Source organism: Ylistrum balloti, unplaced genomic scaffold (genome assembly GCF_031769215.1).
Source record: "Ylistrum balloti isolate Yb309-2 unplaced genomic scaffold, AGI_CSIRO_Ybal_v1 Utg369808, whole genome shotgun sequence".
NCBI classification, from domain to species: Eukaryota; Metazoa; Mollusca; class Bivalvia; order Pectinida; family Pectinidae; genus Ylistrum; species Ylistrum balloti.
The window spans coordinates 1,302,884-1,315,390 of NW_026781982.1; the positions used below are offsets into that span (position 1 = coordinate 1,302,884).

Sequence of the window (12,507 nt, forward strand, 5' to 3'; positions counted from 1 at the left end):
AATAGTGAAGATGTGATATCGTGTATGATAAGTGTTCAGATACTGAAGTCTGTAAAAATTAAATGAATTATTTATATCAATGTGCGTGTTTTGTATCTTTACTAAGGGAGATTACACCAAACAACTGGATAGGCGGGAACGCAGTTTAATTATAGCACACATGTCGGCAAAGATGGCTGAATAATGACATGGATGGGATGCTTTCACTTTCTGCTCTTGCTCTGCTCAATATGGACAAATACAACACAGAACTGATCTGTCAGAATATGTTACGGGTATTCGATATATTGACACAGAACTGATCTGTCAGAAAATGTAACGAGTATTCGATATATTGACACAGAATTGATCTGTCAGAATATGTAACGAGTATTCGATATATTGAAACAGAACTGATCTGTCAGAATATGTAACGAGTATTCGATATATTGACACAGAACTGATCTGTCAGAATATGTAACGAGTATTCGATATATTGACACAGAAATGATCTGTCAGAATATGTAACGGGTATTCGATATATTGACACAGAACTGATCTGTCAGAATATGTAACGGGTATTCGATATATTGACACAGAACTGATCTGACAGAATATATAACGAGTATTCGATATATTGACACAGAACTGATCTGTCAGAATATTTTACGAGTATTCGATATATTGACACAGAACTGATCAGTCAGAATATATAACGAGTATTCGATATATTGACACAGAACTGATCTGTCAGAATATATAACGAGTATTCGATATATTGACACAGAACTGATCTGTCAGAATATGTAACGAGTATTCGATATATTGACACAGAACTGATCTGTCAGAATATGTAACGAGTATTCGATATATTGACACAGAACTGATCTGTCAGAATATGTAACGAGTATTCGATATATTGACACAGAACTGATCTGTCAGAATATGTAACGAGTATTCGATATATTGACACAGAACTGATCTGTCAGAATATGTAACGAGTATTCGATATATTGACACAGAACTGATCTGTCAGAATATGTAACGAGTATTCGATATATTGACACAGAACTGATCTGTCAGAATATGTAACGGGTATTCGATATATTGACACAGAACTGATCTGTCAGAATATTTTACGAGTATTCGATATATTGACACAGAACTGATCTGTCAGAATATGTAACGGGTATTCGATATATTGACACAGAACTGATCTGTCAGAATATATAACGAGTATTCGATATATTGACACAGAACTGATCTGTCAGAATATGTAACGAGTATTCGATATATTGACACAGAATTGATCTGTCAGAATATGTAACGAGTATTCGATATATTGACACAGAATTGATCTGTCAGAATATGTAACGAGTATTCGATATATTGACACAGAATTGATCTGTCAGAATATGTAACGAGTATTCGATATATTGAAATAACTTATGTATGTTTAGTTGGATTCACTGCCCTCGATCCTGATGTTAAAGATTGTACTAAAGACACAAAAGTGGAAGGCACATTTAAATATTTAAGGGTTCGATCCAAACGATGACATCAATTAAGTCAATCATTATTTAAAGAATTTGAAGTTTAAAATCTAACTTGAAAACAAAACACATATCAGCATTTTTCGATCCTGATGTTGTAGATCCAAACGATTAATTATACTGCATCATACAGCTGTTCCGTCCTTCTAGGACTCGTCAGTGATGCTACATCATACAGCTGTTTCGTCATTCTAGGACTCGTCATTGATGCTACATCATACAGCTGTTTCGTCCTTCTAGGACTCGTCAGTGATGCTACATCATACAGCTGTTCCGTCCTTCTAGGACTCGTCAGTGATGCTACATCATACAGCTGTTCCGTCCTTCTAGGACTCGTCAGTGATGCTACATCATACAGCTGTTCCGTCCTTCTAGGACTCGTCAGTGATGCTACATCATACAGCTGTTCCGTCCTTCTAGGACTCGTCAGTGATGCTACATCATACAGCTGTTCCGTCCTTCTAGGACTCGTCAGTGATGCTACATCATACAGCTGTTCCGTCCTTCTAGGACTCGTCAGTGATGCTACATCATACAGCTGTTCCGTCCTTCTAGGACTCGTCAGTGATGCTACATCATACAGCTGTCTCGTCCTTCTAGGACTCGTCATTGATGCTACATCATACAGCTGTCTCGTCCTTCTAGGACTCGTCAGTGATGCTACATCATACAGCTGTCCCGTCCTTCTAGGACTCGTCAGTGATGCTACATCATACAGCTGTTTCGTCCTTCTAGGACTCGTCAGTGATGCTACATCATACAGCTGTCTCGTCCTTCTAGGACCCGTCAGTGATGTTACATCATACAGCTGTTTCGTCCTTCTAGGACTCGTCAGTAATGCTAAGCGCCTAAAGTGTGAAAAATCCAAAGTGATCGAAAGAGAAGCCAAAATCTACACGGGGAGGTGCCGCAACCCTATAATTAAATAAAATTCGTGATTTTCAGATAATTTTAGAATGAATTAAAACGTGGCATGCAGGTTACCGGAAACTTAAAGTCGAACAGCAGTGTCTACCACCTGTTATCATTGAATAGTGCCTTTTAATCATTTAGATACAGATCCACACTATTGTGTCTGCAGATAAAACGTCTAAGAACATGATCCTTGTCTGCAAACATTAGTACATTTCCTGTTTTACTCATTTTCTGTACTTCTATTCTGTGTGACTTGTACATAGTGTTAAAAACGGTCTCGGTCACTCAGCTGACTGGTCCGTGTGACTTGTACATAGTGTTAAAACGGTCTCTGTGACTCAGATGGCGGGTCCGTGTTACTTGTACATAGTATTATATACTGTCTCTGTCACTCAGATGGCGGGTCCGTGTGACTTGTGCATAGTGTTAAATGCGGTCTCTGTCACTCAGCCGGCGGGTCGGTGTGACTTGTATATAGTGTTACATACCGTCTCTGCCACTCAGTTGGCGGGTCGGTGTGACTATTATATGGTGTTAAATAACGTCTCTGTCACTCAGATGGCGGGTCACGAAGCATACTTCTTTAGCTAGGTTGGTAAAGCCGTTGATTATCGCACCGGAGACAGGAGTTCGACTCATGTCGGACACTCGGCGAGAATGTTTCAGTGAGTTTTTCACTATTCTTTCACAAATACATAGAAGAGGTGCAAAGAGGAGCCAGGAAAGTACTAGCCGGTCTGTGATAGTTGCCATACGCAGCGTTTGATAATGATAAGAATTCTAATTCCGGCACACTGGCGATTGAGCTAGGGTGACACCATCAACGCTTTTAAATGAGGAATTCAGACCAACATGACCGGAACGTAATAAGAGAAATATCCCAGCTTGATACATCAACTAGAACAAGAGGTCAGACACAGAAAATCAGGGAAATCATCACAGACTTGGAATATACTAACTTCCCTGGAAATACTCACTCAGCTTTAGAGTTGCCGAAATCCGAAACAGTCTCTCGAAATACATTTTAGCGTCACCCAAGATTTAAAAATGACAAAGAATAATACTTTTTAAACAGATATATCAAACTATAGAATGGGAGTTCTTATGACACAACCAGTAGAAGATTAGAGTGTGACGTCACCTTCATCTTATAACACAACCATTAGACAATTAGAGTGTGACGTTTCCATGACTACACTGTCACCTTCATCTTATAACACAACCAATAGAAGATTAGAGTGTGACGTTTCACTGACTACACGGTCACCTTCATCTTATAACACAACCAGTAGAAGATTAGAGTGTGAGGTTTCGGTGACTACGTGGTCACCTTCATCTTATAACACAACCATTAGAAGATTAGAGTGTGAGGTTTCGATGACTACATGGTCACCATCATCAGACAAAAAATAATATCTATGTTTAGATATCATCGGATGAACAGACAGAAGATTTGCCTACATCTGTTTATCCTGTGGCATCCTATTCTATCATACAAATAATAAGCGGAATGTTTAGCTAACCAAAATATTTAGCGATGAACAAATTACATCTAAACCCAGCGGATCAAGCCCCTCTTTAATACAGTTAGGCGTTCTGATTACACGTGAACAACTGTTATGACGCCCTATATTTTTGACATTACCATTGGGCCTCGAGCCACATGTGGAAAATATTCCGAATCCGTTAGGTTTGTCTACTTAACTGGTTAAACGTCTGCTCTGAAAGGTTTGTCGCGATCGACATAGTTTTATTTTGAGCCATTCAATCGGGTTATATGTACATCGCCACAATCTCCTAATGGTAAGCAACGAAATGGAAAACCGTGGGTTAAGTAATATATGAAGAATTTGATATTAAAATCATTTTGATTGACAAAACTGTCAGTACTTTAAGTGATTATTTATGTTGTATAGTTAAGAATTATATTGTAATCAAATATTTTTTTAAGATGATGTTAAGCATATTTGCCCCAAATCCCGTTTGGTACGATATTTTGTAGTCAACCACACTGTAAACAATATGGCGGACATTATCAGATTTTTACCGACAACGCTATGACGCGAAGCCATTTAGTTCCATATCAAGTATTCCTGTGACACTGACTTATTTTAAACAAGGTGCAAGTTGTAAGTACACCACTTAATACAAAATATTCAAAGAGATAATGAAAACACTTTCGGATAAGTTTATTCTTCAGCGAAACAGGTGCTCTTTCATGACTCTACTAGCCCCTGTATGCCTACTGTCTTGACCCTATGCCACTGTATTGAGTACTCATCAATATTCTCATTGACAGGATAAATGATGCATATAAAATTGTGTATGTATAACATTAGCATTAGCTTTATCTTCGTGCAACAGGAAAGACGTAGTTTGCTTTCGCTGTGGATCGAACCTTGATTATAGAGTTGATCTACCGATCGAGCTAAAGGGAAATTTCTTCTAGCCGAAGCTAGTAGGCAGACCTGTCTCCAAGTAAATAAAAATTGTGCCACTTTACATCACAATTCTAATGTGTTCGCCCCTAAACACCACAGAAAAACAGGTTCTGTACTCCAAATAAGTCTCACAGTCTCCTGTATCTTGCACATACAGTGGTCTACAGCACAAAATATAAAAGGAAAGGAGAAGTCTGTCTCCACTGGGCATTGCACCCAAGACCTCTGATATATGAGCATGTTGCTCTGCCAGTTGAAATATAGTGAAATTCCAGTATCATGAATATCTCTCAATGTACAATCAAAACTGGCCACATCCAACTCTATCACTCACAACTTGGAGTATTCTTCTAGTATAAATATAATCATATTCTAACAGTAAATCATTTGTCACCTTTTGAATTTAATATGCTAAATTTACCATGTTAATAATATGGAATTGAATCATATAGACCTTAAGACAAATAATTTTGATGTGAATCTATATCAAGGTAAAGGGTGCTCTGAAACTACATATGGTTTTGTTTCTACAGTTTATTTATATAGTTGGTGAAAGTCTATAAGTCTGTTGTTGAATAGATCTGGTGACTGAAATAATCAAGTTTGTTTCTCCATATTGCTTTTCTGAAAGTATAACTAAATATGAAATGCATATTTTATTCCTGTACTAATACCAAACTGATATAGATTTGATGTTGGTAAGAAAATATTTTTGATGTTTAATAAATTTGAAGTTAAAAATCGCTAACAATTCTTACAAAACACAGGTTATTTTAAATTAAGTTCCTGTGTATATTGATATTTGGAAAAAAAGTTTAAATGTTATTATGCCAGCTTGAAAATTCTTTTTGATTTCATAGACATTACTCTTTGAAAATATATAATTTTTCATTGTATATTCCAGCACAGAAATACCTGATCACCTAAACATGCCAGGGAAAGAGTTGTTTCCTAACAAGAAGGATCCCCGAGGGTCTTTCAGATATGGCACCAATCGCCAGGTGGAGCTAACACTCCGTCATGAATTAGATGATGTTGCCAAGAAATCTGTGACAGAGATCATTTACAACAAACAACAAAAAAACAAAGAACCATTAGATGAAGAAGAATATACATCAAGGTAAGTTCATAGATCAACTAATTAAAGATATTAGTTCATTATTTACCTGATGAATTCTACATATTAGGAATTTAAACATTTAATATTTAAACTTTTTTTATTTGAATTATTGAATTTCTGATTAAATTTTGGATTATGTCATGATTGTGCCCCAATCCACAATAGAAAGTGAATGAAAATGAAGATCACTAAAATGTTTCAAAATGAAATTTTTCATAATTTGTTCATGCAAATTTTTTTTTCTTCCTTCTGCCCTTTTTTTCATTCATTGGTATTATCTAATTTGTTTTGCAAACAGGCGACTCCAGCCAGAGTTTATTCCAAAGAAGGTGAAGGAGAAGAGGAAAACTCAGCCAGTCTTTCATGATGATATTCCAGCAAAGGGTATTAAAAAGGCAAGAATACTTACATCTGTAATGTTACCTATGTCACACTCCTAGTGTCATAGTGGGGAACCATCTTGGTTTTTGTTAATGCCTTTTTTTTTTATCAAACTTAAAAAAAATCATTCTCATTTTATTGTACTTTTAGAAAAGGTTAATATACATATTTGTCCTGATGGTTTTTCATTTTACCATTTTCAGAATTTTTTTTATTGAAGTCTCGAGAAAAATAACGAACATGATACTATTGTAGGATGATTGTAACATTTCATTCCATTTAAAAATGATCAACTTCAAAATTCCAAGTGTTGGAATCAGAGATTGTAATCCCTAAAATTTGGAGGATTAATTTGTACATTTTACATAACAGATATAAACCACAGTTTCAGACAACCAAAAAAGGAACCCGAAATTGTATAAAAAAATTGCACTGCTAGCAATCTGCTTTCAGCACATTTTTATTTAGTGATATGTGAACATGTAATTGATGATTCCAGTATAAGTAATTAGTCATCTCGTCCTGTTATATAGGACCCCAAGTTCCAGTTGGTGCCTAATGTACCTCCCTACAATCCCCTGGACAAGGGAAACAATGCCCATATTCCAGGGGACAAGACAAGGAAATATCCTTATACCAAGGATTCAACAGTCACTACGAAAGGTCAGTCAAATATGTATAGGAAAACCTTTGTAATATGGTCAACTTTTTAATTTGTTCTCCTAAGCAGTTGAATGTCAGCTTTCTTAGATCACTGTTAACATGCTTGAATGAATACATTGGAATCTCTAATCCAGATTGATCATTCAAAAGAGTGATTTCCATGTGCTGTGAGTTTTCACATTCTTTTAATTGGAAATTCTGTTATTACAAATGTATTTCGTGGAAACCAGTGGAATTTGGCATTAATTTCCAGGAGTCTATCTGGAAACATATGATCCAAACCTTAAGGTTGAGAATTTGTGCAGAGGCCCTGTGCTGGAAATCAGTTAATGAAAAGTAGGATATTTTTATCTTTGATGTCTCCTTAATACAACACTGTTCACTTACTTGTTTCATATATTATATGCACAATGTTATATTTCTTGCATGTTGTATGTTACAGAGTTGAAGAAACCTCATATATCCTCCGTGGGTGTCACACCAGCTAGACAAAGGTATTAGATTGCATTTCTTACTCCTCAGTAGTGTTTCTATTCAAACAACAATGTTTGTTTCTATTTCAAATCTTCGCTGAATGAATGATGTTCATTATATTCATTTGTACTGTAAAGTTCTTATCCTAATTTCAAAATTGCTTCTTGTCATTCCAACCCATAGTCATGCATGTGAATTTCTGTTGTTCTGGCTAAATCGTATTCTGTTTAAGTGAAACATAAACCTTATTTGACAATGTCTGAAGCCAGACTTTAAGGATATTCTACCATTGTTTTGAGCTGGTCGCCTCGTTGAAAAAGCTTTAGACTTCTAGGCGGGCTATTATCAGGGCACAAATGACATGATATAGTTATGATGAGTGAACTGTGTACATATAGACTATCTAAAGCATTTATTTTGGTGAGGACAACATATATTTAAAAGGGTATCTAGAATGTTTCCAGGGGCGTTCTTGATACATGATTTCAATTTGTTTATTTTTTCTTTTTGAAATTAGACCTTCAATCTTTTGTTGTAAAATCTTAAATCTAAAATCTTTAGTTCTTGAGTGTTAAAGTGTGTGACCTTTGAACCTTAATCTTTACTGAAAACCAAATATTTTGACTCCTATTTTCATGTTTAATATAAATGAACTTTTGCAGTGTGGATGTGCCAGCTCTCAAGGTCATCATGCAAGGTCAAGCAGCTTCTGTTGATAAGGACTCCATGCTTGACCAGATGGCGATGGTCAGTATAATTATCTAACTCAAATTTTCTTCTCCATAGTTACTTTAGAATAGAGGAAGTTGATATCCATTTATTTAATTTAGTATACTAAACATTTACTATTTCACAACTAGAAATATTGTTTTGTTATTCTTGTTAGTGAAAATATCACGAAGAGAAATTTATTTTACTTTCAAAAATTCAATGCTATATTTAGTTTATCTAAAATATCATTAAAAATTGAACATGATTATATCCATTGCTGTGTACTTCAGTAAATATTGTATGATGAAATGAGTCGGTGATGAATATACTTTGTTTAAATTCAAGGCGAATGAGTTACGTCCAGGTTCACCTGGATCTCCTGAACCCATTGAAGAGGAGACTGCGAGAGAAGACGCTTTGATTCTCTCAGATCGTGACTGGTACAAAAAACCTGCTATAATCAGTTCTGAAGGGACAACCAGAGGAGTTCAGTTCAAGGAGAGACAAAGACATGTCCCACACCCGTCATCACTGAAGAAACCTCCTAAGAAACGATTACAAACCCCAGGTATGTTTGTCTTTTTAAAATTGGAATACAGTCATTATGTTTAACAAACATCTTATTGGTTCATGTGTTAAACAATTTTGTTTTGCTTTACACAAACAGCATAGTTCTCTGCACCAAGAAATCCCAAATATCGTCAGTGGTTGACGAGTTCTTAGATAAATCTATATGACAGTCATATATATATATATATATATATAATGGATAGCAAACACAATAGTCAAGTGTAAGTGAAAGTGAAAAATGACATGTTTTTCCTTATATACCCTGGTATATCTGTATATCTTCTTACACCTCTACACAGATTTGACTACAACATGTCTTGACTTCTATTTTACATTGATGTATATTTTTTCATGTTAATCATTTTATCATATTTACACATACATATAAATCAGTCAATTTTGTCTAAGAAGTCCATATTTTTCTTGCATTAAATTTCTATATCATTAGTTTTTAAAAGACTTCATTTTCAATTATCAAAATTTTCAAATATTAAAGATATTCTTAAACTAGCACCAGTTTAGAACTTTTTGTGACTGTATTGACTCTTGATGACAGTATACAAAGCTTTGTGGTGAAAAAAGTCACTCAGTTTTACTATGTAGTACTGTAGTGTCGTTTGGCTGTAATTTTATTGGTTTCCTCAGCTCACAGTGCCACCAGTATTCGGTCCTCCCTACAGAGTGAGAACATCTCTCTACCTGATGATGGCGTTTATAGTCAGTATGATGATGTCATCGCTGGCCTTGACCAGGACATGGAAAATGTACAGACCGCTATGCAGGCCCAAGAGGAGGGGGATGATAGGGCTGTTAGTCGGGATGTAAGCACTACAGTGTAAAAGGCTTAAAGTTTAAAAGAACAAAGGATGCAAAAATCAAACATATACATGTATATGGTTCATTAAATTTTGAAAATAGCCTTTTGCAAGTATTTTCTGATTTACAGTTGTGTGTTTTACTTTAGAATGACATCAAACTACCCCTGAAATTAGAGTGAAATCAAGGCTGAATAATCATTAGATTGAATTCTTTATTGCAGAGTCATTGTATACCTAGTGTAGATGTGATCACACTTTTTTATCACTAAGTAATTATTACTATCTTCTTATGAGCAAACAAGGTATCACAAAATATGTTAACTCTCCACTCCATCCCCTTCATCATTATAACCTGTTTTTAAAGGCCAAGTCATCTAAAGATCTGCTGGAGGAAGCGCGAAGAATATCACGACCCGGGTCAGAGGCGCTTTACAAGTCAGGCAAGAAGAAGGAGTCACCAAGAAAGAAGGACGGCAAGAAAGAGAGCAAGAAATCTGCCAAAGGTGGGAACCTCTGGAACGAGAGAAATAGTAAAAGCGGATTTAATTAAAACAGGAAAGATAAAACATTAAACATAATTTTACCTTAAAGTTATAGACCATACCATTTATTATCTATATCATTAGCCTGTTTGTTAATTGGTAGTTGAACAACAAACAGACATTTTGTTTTTCATGGTTTCAGAAAAGGCAAAAGGAAAGGGTAAAGAGAAGGAAGATGAAACAGAGGTCAAACCAAGGGTCGAGAGGACTGTAGATGAAATCATCGCCTCTCTTCGTGCCCACTCAGGACAAAAGTAAGTCTCTCTGTTCAGGACAAAAGGAAGTCATATCTGTTCAGGACAAAAGTAAGTCTCTCTGTTCAGGACAGAAGTAAGACATGTCTGTTCAGGACAAAAGTAAGACATGTCTGTTCAGGACAAAAGTAAGTCATGTCTTTTCAGGACAAAAGTAAGACATGTCTGTTCAGGACAAAAGTAAGTCTCTCAGTTCAGGACAAAAGTAAGACATGTCTGTTCAGGACAGAAGTAAGACATGTCTGTTCAGGACAAAAGTAAGACATGTCTGTTCAGGGCAAAAGTAAGTCATGTCTGTTCAGGACAAAAGTAAGTCTCTCTGTTCAGGACAGAAGTAAAACATGTCTGTTCAGGACAAAAGTAAGACATGTCTGTTCAGGACAAAAGTAAGTCATGTCTGTTCAGGACAAAAGTAAGACATGTCTTTTCAGGACAAAAGTAAGACATGTCTGTTCAGGACAAAAGTAAGTCTCTCAGTTCAGGACAAAAGTAAGACATGTCTGTTCAGGACAGAAGTAAGACATGTCTGTTCAGGACAAAAGTAAGACATGTCTGTTCAGGGCAAAAGTAAGTCATGTCTGTTCAGGACAAAAGTAAGTCTCTCTGTTCAGGACAGAAGTAAGACATGTCTGTTCAGGACAAAAGTAAGATATGTCTGTTCAGGACTGAAGTAAGACATGTCTTTTCAGGAGAAAAGTAAGTCATGTCTGTTCAGGACATTGTAAGTCATGTCTATTATACATAAAGTATATAGGTGTTGACACATCCTTTATTGGGTAAGATTATTAACTGGTATGTATCATTGCTGACACATTCGTTATTGGGTAAGATTATTTACTGGTCTATATCAGTGTTGACACATCCTTTATTGGGTAAGATTATTAAGTGGTCTATATCGGTGTTGACACATCCTTTATTGGGTAAGATTATTAACTGGTATATATCAGTGTTGACACATCCTTTATTGGGTAAGATTATTAACTGGTATATATCATTGCTGACACATCCTGTATTGGGTAAGATTATTAACTGGTATATATCAGTGTTGACACATCCTTTATTGGGTAAGATTATTAACTGGTATATATCAGTGTTGACACATCCTGTATTGGGTAAGATTATTAACTGGGATATATCAGTGTTGACACATCCTTTATTGGGTAAGATTATTAACTGGTCTATATCAGTGTTGACACATCCTGTATTGGGTAAGATTATTAACTGGGATATATCAGTGTTGACACATCCTTTATTGGGTAAGATTATTAACTGGTATATATCATTGCTGACACATCCTTTATTGGGTAAGATTATTTACTGGTCTATATCAGTGTTGACACATCCTTTATTGGGTAAGATTATTAACTGGTATATATCAGTGTTGACACATCCTTTATTGGGTAAGATTATTAACTGGTATATATCAGTGTTGACACATCCTTTATTGGGTAAGATTATTAACTGGTATATATCAGTGTTGACACATCCTTTATTGGGTAAGATTATTAACTGGTATATATCAGTGTTGACACATCCTTTATTGGGTAAGATTATTAACTGGTATATATCAGTGTTGACACATCCTTTATTGGGTAAGATTATTAACTGGTATATATCAGTGTCAGCACATCCTTTATTGGGTAAGATTATTAACTGGGCACATCCTTTATTGGGTAAGATTATATATCAGTGTTGACACATCCTTTATTGGGTAAGATTATTAACTTTATTGGGTAAGATTATTAACTGGTCTTTATCAGTGTTGACACATCCTTTATTGGGTAAGATTATTAACTGGTATATATCAGTGTCAGCACATCCTTTATTGGGTAAGATTATTAACTGGTATATATCAGTGTTGACACATCCTTTATTGGGTAAGATTATTAACTGGTATATATCAGTGTCAGCATATCCTTTATTGGGTAAGATTATTAACTGGTCTTTATCAGTGTTAACACATCCTTTATTGGGTAAGATTATTAACTGGTCTATATCAGTGTTGACACATCCTGTATTGGGTAAGATTATTAACTGGGATATATCAGTGTTGACACATCCTTTATTGGGTAAGATTATTAACTGG

General features: G+C 35.5%; 1 protein-coding gene across 1 annotated transcript in view; it reads left to right on the forward strand.

Annotated features, from left to right (window-relative positions):
- The first annotated feature begins 5,817 nt into the window (after positions 1-5,817).
- Positions 5,818-12,507, forward strand: part of LOC132544742 (uncharacterized) — a 55,357-nt gene continuing 48,667 nt past the window's right edge. Inside the window, exons 1-9 of the mRNA XM_060208391.1 lie at positions 5,818-6,008; positions 6,307-6,403; positions 6,923-7,052; positions 7,495-7,546; positions 8,189-8,273; positions 8,583-8,805; positions 9,453-9,628; positions 9,990-10,128; positions 10,310-10,421. Of these exons, the coding sequence (XP_060064374.1) occupies positions 5,818-6,008; positions 6,307-6,403; positions 6,923-7,052; positions 7,495-7,546; positions 8,189-8,273; positions 8,583-8,805; positions 9,453-9,628; positions 9,990-10,128; positions 10,310-10,421 (1,205 nt within the window). The remainder of the gene's footprint in view (positions 6,009-6,306; positions 6,404-6,922; positions 7,053-7,494; positions 7,547-8,188; positions 8,274-8,582; positions 8,806-9,452; positions 9,629-9,989; positions 10,129-10,309; positions 10,422-12,507) is intronic.